This window comes from Octopus bimaculoides, chromosome 1, assembly GCF_001194135.2.
Source record: "Octopus bimaculoides isolate UCB-OBI-ISO-001 chromosome 1, ASM119413v2, whole genome shotgun sequence".
In the NCBI taxonomy this organism is placed as follows: domain Eukaryota; kingdom Metazoa; phylum Mollusca; class Cephalopoda; order Octopoda; family Octopodidae; genus Octopus; species Octopus bimaculoides.
Window position 1 is genome coordinate 53,873,494 of NC_068981.1, and position 15,472 is coordinate 53,888,965.

General features: G+C 34.2%; 1 protein-coding gene across 1 annotated transcript in view; it reads left to right on the top strand.

Annotated features, from left to right (window-relative positions):
* LOC106875218 (notchless protein homolog 1) overlaps window positions 1–4,999 on the top strand; it is a 210,684-nt gene extending 205,685 nt beyond the window's left edge. Inside the window, exons 14-15 of the mRNA XM_014923267.2 lie at window positions 3,693–3,739; window positions 4,714–4,999. Coding sequence (XP_014778753.1) covers window positions 3,693–3,705 — 13 coding nt within the window. The 3' untranslated portion in view covers window positions 3,706–3,739; window positions 4,714–4,999. The remainder of the gene's footprint in view (window positions 1–3,692; window positions 3,740–4,713) is intronic.
* Window positions 5,000–15,472: the final 10,473 nt, after the last annotated feature.

Consider the following 15,472-nt stretch of genomic DNA (forward strand, 5'->3'; position numbering starts at 1 on the left):
TGTAGACATATATATATATATGTATATGTGTTTATATGTATGTGTACACGTGTGTGTGAGTATGTATATAAATATATACATACATGTGTGTGCGTACATGTATGTGTGTGTATATGTGTGCATATGTGGATTCTATGAATGAAGTATTACGTTCACCATGCCTATTGGAGTAATTTCCCTTTATTCAACAGTTTTTTTTTTCATAGCGTTTTGTATTAATAACTGATGAGATGCCGGAACAGACTTCAGCCCCGGTATCCGAAACTCTGAGTTTTATTATGATAACCAACTGATTGTCACATATTATATTCATATATATATATATATATATATATTTGTGAAAATATAAAAACTCATGTTGTTAAGCAAGTATATTTTTAAAACTTCTGTTTGATCTAAAGGAAGTGAGGCACTTTTCTACATTCTTTTATCTTTTCTATCTTTCTTTTATATTTTCTGACAGCCTCTCACAGATGACAGATCTATTGGCTCCTGTTGCTTTTCAGGTCAATTTGTTAACAGGGTGACATTTAGGTATGAACCAACCAGTTTGGGCATTTGAAAGAGTTGTAGTAGCTAGCGTCCTACTTACAAATTAATATCTATAGAATAAACACCTGTATCAACACACACATATTTACACCTGGCTGTGAATTGTCTTTAAGTCCATCACATTCTTCAATGTCTCTACAATGCGCTCAACCAGAAAACTAGATTTCATTTCCAATCTTTTTATCTTTTTTTTGTGTGATTAAAATAAATCGTGCGTCTGCATGCATACCTATATGCGAATCGAGAGAGAGAGATGGGGTGGGAGTGAAGAGAGGAAGGTGAGAAAATGAAGGAGATTGTGTAACTGTAGATATGTGAAAGATCAGTTGGCACTAGTGGCTTTTCTCTATTGTAATATAAAATATCTGCGCCATTATTCACAGTTATTTAGCTATTACCTAATAGTGCATAATGGGCTGTTAGCCTTATGAAATGTTGGCCAGGTGTTTCTTCTGTTTCATAGAGCTTGCACATACATGCATGACTGTGTATATTTTCACATTTACATACTTCCTTGTACACTTACTCATGCACACAACTATATACTTACACATTTACATATATCTATATACATACACACATACACAATGATACATGTTCTCACAATGTATGTACACACACACACACAACCATGTATGCTCCACATTTATGTACGTTTATATAAGCATATACACATAGAATAACATACTTCTACATTTACATACATCCATTTACATAGATGACCAACCATATAGATTTTCACAGTCACATTATAACATACACATAATCGCATACACTTGCACATGTACACTTATCACACATGCATACATATTGATTCTTTCAATAATTTGTTTCTTTCAATTTCTATTTCCTCTTTATTCATTTAATTTCCCTCTTTTTTTTTCTTTATAATTTTTCTCTATTCCCTCCTCTTCTGCTCTCTTCAGTCTTCTTGTAACTTATTTTCTCTCTTTAATACATATTACACAATCTCTCTTTGCCTGTCTGTTGTCATTGTTGCACTATGCCACTTTATCACATACACATACACACAAAGTTATCTCTGCTCATTCTACATCTCATTTATACTTGCCTTTTTTATTTTTACTGATACAGATCTATTGACCAGTTCTGAATGTTAAAACCCTGCAAACTCTACAGTTGATTCTTTTGAAAGTTGAGCTTTTACTAGTATTTTGACTGCTGTTACTGTTTGAAAAAACATACATTATTAGCTGAATATTTTACATAAGAGAATGAGTCTATTATCTCTAAATCTAAAACCTTGACCTTGATAAGAAGTTTATTTTCACTTCATTAATAAGACAAGCTATCATATTTTTTATTTTAATTTGTAAATAATGTTACATATAAAACCATGTGTGTGTGTATGGTATAATTTCTGGTTTTCATCATCATCATCGTTTAATGTCCGCCTTCCATGGGTTGGACGATTTGACTGAGGACTGGCGAACCAGAAGGCTGCACCAGGCTCCAATCTGATCTGGCAAAGTTTCTACAGCTGGATGCCCTTCTTAACGCCAACCATTCTGAGAGTATAGTGGGTGCTTTTACGTGCCACCAGCACGAGGGCCAGTCAGGCAGTACTGGCAACAGCCACGCTCAAAATGGTGTTTTTTACGTGTCACCAGCACTAGTGCCAGTAAGGCGACGCTGGTAACAATCACACTCAAACGGTGCTGCCACTGGCACGGAAGCCAGACAGCTGCTCTGGCAATGATCATGCTCGGACGGTGCTCTTAGCGCTCCACTGGCACAGGTGCCAGTCATCGAATTTGGTTCAATCACAATTTTGATTTCACTTTTATTTTTCAAATTTAAAAAAAAGAGCTGATGTCTAACCCAGAGACAAGAGTCTTTAATTGGAATTTATATAACATTAATTAGATGGTCATATATGTGTGTTTATGTAAATATCTGTATGTATATAAAATAAACAGCAGGATCAGAGAAAACTAGTGATGGCCTACTTTGGCAATGTGAATTGCCGAACAGACTTCTCATCCTTATGGAAAACCAATTTGTTCTACTTTTAAACTATGTAATATATACACACACATATACATCATCATCACCATCATCATTATCCTTTAATATCCAAAGGCATTTGAGAGGATGTCACACTCAGTAATTTGGTGGTCATCAAGAAAACCAGATATAGGCAAATCGCTCATAGAAGCCATACAATTTATATACAAAGATGCAGTAAGTAAAATAAGAATGAACAGTGATTTCAGTGACAAATTTAGTATAAAGATAATAGTCCATCAAGATTCAGTCCCCAGTCACCTCCTATTCATCATAGTCCTGCAGGCCATCACAAATGAGTTTAAAACTGGTTGTCTATGTAAGCTCCTATATGTTGGTGATCTTGTTCTCATAGATGAATTTTTAGTTGAATTAGGAAAATATTGGCATGGAAGCTATACCTAGAATTGATTCCTGGATGGCTCAATAGAAATTGTTAGCTTTTGTTACCTAGATGTAATCAACAGAGGAGGTGGTTGTTCTGAAAACATAATAACTAGAGTAAGAACAAGTTGGAAAAAGTTCAGTGAGCTTCTGCTGCTTGCTGCTGACCACAAAGGTCTTTTCCCTCAGAGAGCTAGGCAGGTTATATGATGCTTGTGTTGGAACTACAATGTTGCATGACAGTGAGACATGAGCCTTGAATGCAGAGGTTTTGAGAAGACTGGAAAGAAATGAAGTGAGCCTACTCCATCAGATTTTTTTTATTGGAGGTTTTTGCAAGGTAGCTTTAAGCCATGGTTATGAATGAACACTAGAATAGAAATGTACTTGCAATGATTTACCCTATATACATGGGGTTATTGTGATTATTATCTACTTTTATATTTGTGTTCTCATTTTATTTAAATATGTGGTTGCTTGGAAACATTAAACCAACTTTTTCTCTTCAGAATTTGCAGCCAAAATATTGTTCCTAATGAGAGAATCTCCTTACAGGAAAATTTCTGCCCTATCTTTTATGGTGATAATTTTTCTCAGACAGCATCATCTCTAACCTAAATTGATAATTTTTACATATTTTGTTGCTTTCTAGGTTCCCTTATACTTGTCAACTTATTACGCATTTAATTTCATTTTGCTGATACATTCTTTTTTTATTTATTTCATAGTTGGAGACAGTAAGGAACCCAGTCAACAAACAGAGCTTTTTCATAAGGTATATTTCATCTCTTGCCTTTTAATTTATCATCATCATCATAATCATAATCATTGTCATCATCCTTTAACATCCATTTTCCATGCTGCCATGGATTGGATGGTTTGATGGGAACTGACAAGCTGGAGAGCTGCACCAGGCTCCAATTGTCTGTTCGGTATGGTTTCTATGGCTGGATGCCCCTCCTAATGTCAACCATTTTACAGTGTATTTTTTTTGTGTGGCATCAGCACATAAATTTTGCTAATTGTATCAAAAACAGATATTAGAAGAAATAAATTATGTAGTTAATGACCAAGTTGTCATAATGTTTAATTGTAAATCTAATGGATTTTGTGTCCATTTGTTGGGGGGTCTTTTTATCCTGTCTCAGTAATCTGTCAATGCAATTCATGTCAGTGAAACCAATGTTGATATAATAACAATGATTATAATGTAATTATCAAACATAAACCTGAGTGTTATGGAGACATCTGATGATGAAGCTTTCTCTAAAAGTAATAGCATAATAATGACAGTGTAGTTGAAAAAGAAAACAAGGATGCATATTCCATGTATCCCATACAATGATGAGGACAATAATCTATACTGACAAAAAGCTTCATGTTTTTAGAGAAGGGATATTGTTTATCAAATTAACCTGAGCACATGATTGGTGCTTATGTTATTTCTCCCAGAATTGTTGTTGGTGGCGGTGGTAGCGGTGGCGGTTATTTTGGTGTAGTAGTAGTAGTAGTAGTAGTAGTTTCTACTTTGGATACAACAATTTTTGCAAGGAGAGCATTAGTTGATAACAATGACTCTAGCCAGTACTTGACTGCTGCTCCATTTAAATGCTTTTATTTATTTGTATTTATTATTTCATTTTGTATATTTCTGAATCAGGTAACCACTTTGGAGATTATGGTAAGATCAAGCTATATGTATATGATCTAGGAATATAAAACTGATTTTAATTTTTGAATCTCTTACAGTTTCATCTGATCATTGCTCTCAGTCCATCTGCAACTTGTCTATTCACCTTCTTTTGGCATATTTCAAATTGGCCACCTGAGTAATTACTGTACGGGCTAAGGATCTGGTGTGTTTAATGTACCACAAGATGACTGAGCCAGTCACGTATGGCAACCATTGTTGATATGATGCCAATCACTTGGGAATATCAAAGTAAAAAACACCAGTGTCTATTTTACTAAACCTGTGCTCTTTCACTTTGTTGATTAAGCATTTTTTGTTTTAATAAAAAATCATTTAAATAGAGATTTTGATTGAGTTGTTATATTTTATTATTTGCATTTATTTTTCTTATAATGCATTATAATATATAAGAGTGATTTGTACACACATACACATTGTTTTGTGCTTTTCATGAGTTTTTTTTTATAGCTTTTTTCTCTTTGAACTTAAAAAAGGATGAATTATATAAATACAATATACTAAACAAAATTTAGTAATTAAAATAAAAGAATGATTAATTAAATTGCTTTGCTGCTGGGATGATTTTTTATTTCCCTCCAATATTTATTGTTTTTAACACAGCATATCTACGTTATTTCCAAACAACTATCACAGTAACTGGCCTATCAGCCATGTATATACATTAAATGTTGACAACATAAACGGTTATTTTAATTTAATAATGCCTCAATTACATCTAGTGGACTTTTATTAAGTTGATGGTTATTCACAACATCCAGTGAGACTTTAATTTACTGTTTACTATATCAGAAGTAATGAATTTTCATACAGGCATGTGACTAGCTCTGAGTGCACATCATTGGAAAGGTCTATATGCATCAGGTATTCTCACTGGCTACTGTTGAACCGATTTTCCTTTCCTTCTGATGTTTATTGTGTTTTTAACACAACATATTCATAAGAAATATTATTTCAGGATAAATACTGCAGTAACAGGCCTATCAATAGTGTTTCTACAATAAGTATAATACATAGTTGGCTATTTTAATTTAATATTGCTTCAATTGGACCACTGAACACAGCACATTTTTTTTCATTCTCTCTCTATTTATTTCCTCTTTATACCTTTTTATTGAAGAGCATAGGCTCCAAACGTAAAAATATTTTCCATTTTTCCAAAGTGTCAAACTAATACCCTTGCTTGTTGTTCCTACACCTGTCTTTGTTTTTCTATAAATTTGAACTATGGAAGAAGCCTGTGGAAGAGGTAGACCCAGGAAGAGACATGGGATGAGATGTTGAAGCATGACCTTCGAACGTTGGGCCTCACAGAGGCAATGACAGGAGACTGAGACCTTTGGAGATATGCTATGATTGAGAAGACCCAGCAACTAAAGTGAGATCGCAGCCATGGCCAAATGCCAGTGTTTCATGTCCAGCCCATTTAAAAGTACCCTTGATGCATTGGGTGATATAATATACTTGAGAAGACCTGTTGAGTCAAGTAAAACCAAAATCGTAGATGTAACCAGTGCCCCCTGACTGGCTCCCATGTCAGTGGCACATAAAAAGCACCATTCGAACGTGGGCAATGCCAGTGCCCCCTGACTGGCTCTCGTGCTGGTGGCATGTAAAATAACACTATCCAAACATGATCGATGACAGGCTTGCCTGACTGGCTCCTGTGCCAGTGGCCCATTAAAAACACCCACTACACTCTTGGAGTGGTTGGCGTTAGGAAGGGCATCCAACTGTAGAAACCTTGCCAGATCAGATTGGAGCCTGGTGCAGCCGCTGGCTTTCCAGACCTCAGACATTAAATAGTGATGATGATGATGATATATGGTTTTGTAAGCCTACTGCTTCTTTATCCTCCCCCCTCCCACCAGCTGCTTGTCACTTTTATCCTTCTACTCATCACTATGCATGTGGATATGTGTGTGTGTAAGCATGTATAATGTATTTGGCATCCATTGACTATGTAACTTTTGTCATCTTTACCATCCCCCTACCACAAAATTGCAGTTTCCCTACCAACTTTAACTTCTTATATTAAATCTATCTCTCCTTTACTCTCTCTCTCTCTCTCTCTTTCTTTCTCTCTATCTATCTATCTATCTATCTACAAAATGTAAAATGTAACTAGCGAAATCAACCAATCAATCATCATTTATACAGCCGTTTTATATATGTATGAGTGTTTGAATGGTTTACACTGATGAGAAGCAAGCTTTTAAACAGACCAAATTTATTATGATGGTTAGTGCTTTAAGAAAATAACTACTGAAATCCAAAGCTTCATTTTTCTCAGCAAGCTTAATTATCAGAGACAAAAATGTAATCAAAAATCTGTTGTAAGAAAATTTTCACTAATAAGTCTTTTAACATTGTATTTTATAGGAAATTTCATATCTAAATGTACTTTATGAAAATTGGTTGTCTTTTACAGAAATTTACAGCTTAATACACAAAACATTATTGCCTGTTAGAATGTGATCAAGTGGCATCTTGTTGCTATCAGACAATATATCAATATTCTCTAGGAGTGTTGTCTTCCCTAATTATATGGTATTATATAAGATAGATCAGGTTGTTGGTTGTTTCCTGAGTATTTCTCGAGTAGGTGAAAGAAATAATTATGTTCATTAGGTGATTAGTAGCTTCAGTCCTGTGATTGCGTATTTGAAATGGTTTGATACTTTGCTTTAGTAGCATGACTAAATGTGACCTTTCTGAAAGAAAAGTTTTTACTCCATAATATATCTTCTTACATCAGGTTTTCAAACTGAAACCTGATGCTATAATTTTCAATGAATCTACAGGAACCATTATCTGACATTTTCTGCAGCCATATATATGTTTTGGACAAGAAAATTGAGATAGCAAAATAGTGGAATGTTTTCAGCTATTTTTCACATGCTTTATTGAGAATTATTCAACAGCAAATGATAAACAGCTATCCCAGGAATAATAAAATGCCAGATTTGTAGATATGCTTTCTTGTTGAGGCCTTTTTACCACACCTGTTCCATCAGGAAGAGTAGAAGAGCCTAAGAATTTATATTAAAGGCTATAGAAAAGAAAAAAACGAAAATACACTCTGAAGAATGTGTGTTGATGAAAGATACAACGGAACCAGCGAATATGATGGAGAGAGAGTACAGTAGCTCTTCGTCTTAAAGAAAAGAGCAGCTATAAAATGTTTCTAGAAAATGTTGATAAACTGTTTAGCAGACTAGGTATGGAATTTTTGGAAGGGGCTGCTATATTAGAAAATTAAATCATAAAATGGTGATCTTGTGCATTTGAATTACAAGATTCAATTTTTGCATTTGTTGTCATTGTTGTACTTTTTTTCTTTTTTAAATCTAGAATTCCTAAGCTAGATTTTAAACATATGGAATGAGTCTTTACCATTATCTATAAGAGGATATTTCTGTTACAAATACATCTGTTCATTTTCCATGCTGGCACGAGTTGGACAGTTTGACAGGAGCTGGCATGCCAAAGGTCTGTGCCAAGCTCCAGCTAGATGCCCTTCCTAACACTAATCACTTTCCAGAGTGTAGTGGGTACTTTTAACATGACACAGACACCAGTGAGGTGCCAAACTACTTGCAGGACAAGACCCTTCAACTGAAAAATATAGTATTGAGAAAGGTGACTTTATGCCAAGTGATAAAAGGCTAAAGCTTTTTTTATATACACACACACACACACACATATATATATATATATAGAGAGAGAGAGAGAGAGAATAATTTTGTTAGGAATCAAAACTCAAGTGAATCTCAACTTTCTCAATAATACAAAAAATACTGACAGAAGCAGAATTTCATGCCAGAACTGTTTAACTCTTTTGATACAGATCTTCTTGATTTTGACCATGGTTTTACGGCACAAACATCTTGTTTTAAACTGATCTAAATTTTAAAATTTTCATCAAAAGTTCATGCCAATTTATACCCCAAACTTCAACTTCATAATTACAAAGTTACTTCACTAAATTCTTCATTATTGTAAAAATAGCTTGAAGCAAAGGTAGCGTATTTCGGGTTAAAGAAATGCTAACTTGAGAAAATTGTGTCAATGCAATTGTGTTATGGTTACGTGCAACATAAAGATCTGCTTTAATTTGAAGTGATGGTATCATAGCAAATCAAGGTCACTGCTTAATATTTTCAAAAGAAATCAGTACTCTTGGTTATTCCAGTTAAGACAGAAGAAATGATTTAGGTTAAATGTTTCTGCAATAATTGTCTGCTGTAAGTCATGGGTCCTTTCACAAAATGTGTAACAAACTGGTAGGTGGGTGTTACTTATCTTGGTTTTTGTAGCATTAAACAGATAAGTGTCAAATCCAGATAGGATGTTAGATTATTTCAGGTAGCACTCCTAGAACTGTGGTGCCTAATGTCAAGTTTAATAAACTGAAGCAAACAGAATTTAGTGTTATATGCAAATGCATAGCATTGCCAGCTATAGAATATAAAATCATGATAGTGTTCTAATACCTTTGCTACTAGTCTCTTTTTGCTCTTTGTATTTATATAACTAGTTAACCTCCAGCGACATTGACCTTTGTAAGTATTAAAGGATAGTACTTAAATGTTATAGACCATAATAATAGTTCTTGCTCATAACTTAAGTATCACTTTATATCATATTGTTAAGTACTTAAGTTAAATATATTAATTTTAAATAATTTATTTAATATGCCTAGTTATGTAATACTTTAGTCTGCAAAAACACATTTACCATAAGGTTTATATAAAATGCTGATGACATTACTATTCAACAGGTTTTAGTTTGCAAATGTTTAATGTTAAATAGTTATATATATATACACACACTATAAAAACAATCCAAGTGAAAGATTCTGACCACAAGTCTTAATTATATGTATTAAATGAAATTACTAAAAAAAAGACTATTAAAAAAAGATATAATAATAACAATACAATATAAAACGTTTAATAGAGCCATTTGCTATTTAGTCCTTTTTTTTATACTCAAACATTGGGCCTCACTGAGGTGAGGGACGAGGTGGTGAGGCATGATCCTCAAATGCTGGGTGTCACAGAGGCAATGACAAGTGACTGAGATCATGGCAATATGCTGTGCTTGAGAAGATTTGTGAAGCCAAGTGAAACCATAGTCGTGCCCATTGCCAGTGTCATGTAAATGGCACCCATGAAGTCGTAGTTGTGGCCAATAGTGGTATCATGTAAATGGCACCTGTGCTAGTGGAACATAAAAAGCACCTATTACACTCTTGGAATGGTTGGTGTTAGGAAAGGCATCCAGCTGTAGAAACCATGCCAAATCAGACTGGAACAGCTCTCCAGCTTATCAGTAACAGTCAAACTGTGTAACCCATGCCAGCATGGAAAGCAGACGTTAAATGATGATGATGTTGATGACATTTAAACATGTTTAAAGAGAGATGCACACTTGTCTCTAACAACCTCATGCTTGTCACATATGTGAACATAAATTCATAATTTTATTTATGTATAAGCAGACACTTAATTATAGGAACAGAGAAATAGATGCAAACTCAAAAATTTCCAGTTCATAAATGTTCATGGTGGTTATCTACTGTAAATAATAATTAAGAATTAGTTAATTGTCATCTTCAAATAACCACAATTGAGTAACAAGTAATTTTGACCTAATTTGTGTTTAATGAAAGAAGGTATGTAGTTGCTGTTTAAATTTAAAAACAACAACAATTTGTGTTTACATATTTATTTTTTGTGGGGCTGGAGTAATTGAGGGTTTTTTTCTTTTTTTGTTCAGCTTTCTCCTGGGTGGTCCAGAAGTTATTTTGACTGGTATCTGATTTTCTTTTTTTTTTTTCTTTTTTTTTTTGCTAAAGAGGGAATGAACTAAAATCTTATATGCCCTAAAGGTTGATGTTTGCATTTGAATTATTAACTCATATGAGTGTTTGTTATCATTCAGTAATTGATTCTATAATGTCAAAGTTAATAATATGATATTCGGTGTATGCAGTTGAGGCAGTATTTAATTTAATTAAATTACCCATCTATGTAACATACATAATATATATACACTCCATTGATAGGCAGAATACTGTGGTTTTCATCTGAAATAAAATTTCTTATGGATGTGATGTACTTAAAGCTCAATATATATTGGGAGACAACCCCCCCCCCCCAGCTCAGCAGTTTCCAACAAGTAAGCAAGATGCTTTTCAATCTGTTTTGGCTTTGTCAGTGATGTATACCTGCAGCCATCCACACACCAGACAGATTTGTTGCCTCTGATATGGGAAACAGTAAATAACATGCTCACTGATATTGCAAGTAGCTGCTGGGGTGAATGTATATATCCAGTGTACACAATTGAAGCAGTATGGAATTGAAACAGCCATCAGTGTATCATACTTAGTGTATCTACACAAATGACAGGCAAGGTTCTGAGAGTTTCTTTCTTTCATGTGAAATAAAAAATTTTATAGAAGTGCTATGTTTAAAAATATACTATATATTGGAAGGAGGTGAAAATTCACTCTGGCAGCATTTTAGGCTTTATCAATTTAGTATATTTGCAGCCTGCCACATGCTTTGAAGAGATTTGTCACCTCTAATATAGGAAACAGTGAATAGCATGTTCACTAGTATTGCAAGTAGCTGCTGGGATGAATATAAATCCAGTGTTTTAATAAATAGATGGCTATTTTAATTTAATACTGCCTCAATTGCATGCAATGGATTCTAAAATAGCCTGGCGGCTATTTACAATCTCGGTGGACATTCATCATCATCATCATCATCAACATTTAACATCCATTTTCCATGCTGATATGGAAAATGGATGTTAAATGGAGTTAGACAGCTTGACAGGAACTGGCAAGGCCAAGAGCCACACTAGCAAGGTATTGTTCGTCCATGGACAGACATGTCTCCACAAAACATTGCAAACAAGGAACATCACTTGTATGAGGATGACGCTTGTTTACAACTATAATGAGATGTCAAGACAAGAAGACACAAACACACACGTGTGTATCTATAGATAAACCCTGTGTTTGACTTCAAACTGCCTCCAGTAGTGAGGTTTCACTAAAAACTATTTTAAGGAGCATAGAATCACCCCTTGGTCACTATTGTTCCCAGTCTACTCTGAACCAGAGTAGTAGCATCTGTCATGGTCCCTAGTTCTTGTTAGAACTTCCTTCTAGACCAGGGGTCAGCGAACAGGGGTAAATTACCCCAAGTGGAGTAAAAATGAATTTTTGTAGGTAATAAGGACTCATTAGACATAAGTAAAATTATATAAAAAATATGTTCCTTGTTACAACAGAAATTTTTCTTCTGGCAATACTTTTATATTTATATTTATAATATATTTATAATCTATATAAATAGATTTAATACACCTTTTGAATTCAAAGAATCTATGATGTTCTTCATTTCAACTCGAGAGTAATGTCAGCATAAATAAATATATTTTGGGGTAATTGGTTAAAAAGTTCCCCAACCCCTGTTCTAGAAGGTAAACTCGTGTTTAAAAAAAAGAAACCTGAAGTGCAGTTGGTTTCTGGTTGTGTCAGCCTCTGTCAAACCATTGGTTTTATAGCTGATTGTGCTGAAAAGTGAGTTCAGTGTTGTGCAACACTTTAGCCACTCAAAATATATTCATACACAGGAACTTCTTGAACTTTCAGAATATTTGCATGGACTGAGTTTAGGAAGTAGTCTTTAGTCAGTCACCAGTTGACTTCAACCATATATACATGTGTGTGTGTGTGTGTGTAGGGTGTGATTAGAGAGTCAAATTTGGCTGCTATTTCAACAGTTTGGTCGATCATGTAGAAGTTCCTGCTGAATCATATTTCTCAAGTTTCTCATTCACATAACAAATGTAGTTTTTGTAAGAGGGGTGATATCTTTCATGAACACGTGGAGTCACATACAGATCAACCATATCATTTGGTTCATATGAGACGATTGAATCATGAGCACATCTTTACTTTAATATCAGCTCAAATAACTTGAACGGCAGTCCAAATATCCTAATCTCCTATAAATGCTCTCTCTCTCTCTCTCTCTCTGACCTACAAGTTATGAAAAACATTACTATAGGGGGAAAAAATGATAAATGATTTTTTGAGAAAAATATTTCCCTACTTTATTTACAACTAAAAGAGTAAGAAAGTTTTACACACACACACACATTGTTTACAAATTAAACTTGTGGTTTTCTTAATTTTTTTTTTTTTTATACAACTAGCTGAGAAGCAGATGGCGTAGTATATACAAATATGCTTACTTGCTATTTTACTATCCATGGTATGCACAAACTCCAGATGGATAGGTGGGACAACACACACACACACACAGATAATTGCTATTCTTAAATTATTCTGCTCTGTACAATATTGAATCCCACCTTCTGCAAGCGAATAATAAATAAATTTTAAACATCTTAGGGAAAAAAAAACATTGTTTAGAAAGATCAAGAAATAAAACCAGAATAAAAAAAAAAAGTCTAAACACAGGAATATACAAATAGTTGCATCAATTTAAAGAGATTAACAGAAGAAAGATTCAATGAGGGAGTAAAAATGTAAGATATGGAAACTATAGTAATAAACACATTATTATTGGCCTAATGGAAAAAAGAAAAGAGAATTTTATGCGTGAACGAATTGAAAGAGGATAGCAGGTGTGGGTAATGGTAGAAGTTTTTTTGTTTTTTTTAAGATAAACGTGAGAGAACCTAGAGATAGCTAGATGGATGGATGGATGAATGGATGGAAAAATTAATAGAGGAAGCTAGAAAGGAAAAAATGTATTAGGAAGAGGGTGAAATAAGCATTAAAAAAAATTTACATAAACAACAAACGTGAAAAACACAGAACATGAATGGAGATGAAGAGAAGGTAGGTTTTAAAAAAATGAAATTGCTTTATAAAACCACAAAATGAAAGAAAATATGAGTGGGATGTGAAACCAGGAATAAATGGAAAAGAGAATGATGAGCATTTCAATGTACAGAGGTTGAAAGAAAATGATGAGTATTTTGGATCACTATAGCATTTGTGTAATGTGATGAAGTAGGCAAGAGAGAGAGGGAGAGAGAGTTTTATAAGCACCTGTCTTCGCGGCTGAAGACAAACAGGGGTGGTGAGGCAGATTTCAAGTGAAGTGCTGTTTTTCTTAAGGACCATTCAACCATCCTCTAACTGTTATCTTTTGGTCTTTCTCTTTACTACTATCACATTTCACTCAGAAAAATGGAATCCATTGACCTTATCTCCTTCCCCAAATTGTTGAAGAATTCCGTTTTGGTTGGCTTTTAAGCAAAAGAGAAAAAAAAAACTTTTTATTTATTTATTTACTTATTTGAAAAAAGAAGAGACAGCAGAAAGCTAACTGAATACTGAAGCTCAACAGCTGTGAACTTATCTGCTTGGTGTGGAGAATAGTGTGTAGTTGGTGAGAGTAAGTTTACTTATCACTATTCTTTGTATGGAGTATATAAGTGGAAAAGAGTATTAACACTTGGAAAATGTTTTCATTCTTCACTATTCTTGAAATCTGTGGATTAAGGGACACTGAATTGTGTAGTTTCAAGTGCATTTCTCATCATTAACTTTGCCAACCCCATTTGCAGATATAACAATTTTTTTTGTTTTTAATTTCTCAAACTGTGGCTGTATGGTAAGAAGCTTGCTTCCCAACCATATATAGTTCTGGGTTCACCCACTGTGTGGCACCTTGGGCAAGTGTCTTCTACTGTAGCTTCATGCTGACCAAAGCCTTGTGAGTGGGATTGGTAAACGGAAGTTGAAAGAAACTTATCATATGTATGTATATATATAAATATATGTGTTTGTGTGTGTGTTCCCCACCACTGCTTGATAATCGGTGTTGGTATATTTACATACCCGTAACTTAACGGTTCACAAAAGAGAGTGATAGAATAATTACAGGGTTTAAATAAGAAATAAAAAAAGTACTTGGGTCAATTTGTTTGGCTAAAATTTCTTCAAAGTGGTGCCCCAGCATGACTGCAACTGTAAAGTTGATGTTTAAAACTAATTAGAAATTATGTTGAGTCAAGGGGGAAATATTAGTAAATAGCTAATAATATTTTTATTATTTCAAAAAAGAACAGGAAGTAATTCCTCATATATTTCGATCTTATCATATCCTCTTCAGCAAGGCATATACTTCACTGCACTTGCTGAATTAGTGACAAGAAAGGTTCAAAGAAGCGTAAGTGCACAAATTGGTTGGCATGGAAAAATAGGTTTAGGGAAAAGGGATATTTGGCTGCTGTGAATAGCAGATCGAGGGACCACGTAAAAGCTTCAGCATTTGCTTATGAGCAGATTTTTATAGTTATGTATGGAGAGTGAGCCGAAAAACTCATTCATTCTTCTATGACCTCATCTCAGCAGGCCACGAATCAACCTCAATCTAGACCCATCAGGGTTATTGAAATTGTTAACCCCCCACCCCCGCTCTCTCTCTCTCTCTCTCTCTCTCTCTCTCTCTCTCTCTCTCTCTGCTCCACTCTCTGTGCTTATGTGAATATGTGAATTACTCTGCTCACATTGTACGATATAGTTTTTTTTATCATTCATTTGTGTATATTATTTTTGTTACTGTATCTATTCCTAAACGTTTATGTGTACTTGGAATCTAATTCTGGGATGCTACTAGGTTAATTTTTTTCTTCTCCTCAGCTCCTACATTGAATCTAGGAATTGTTTCTATAAAAGCTTCTAATTGACTACCTTCATGTTCTTTTACTCTTTTACTTGTTGCAGTCATT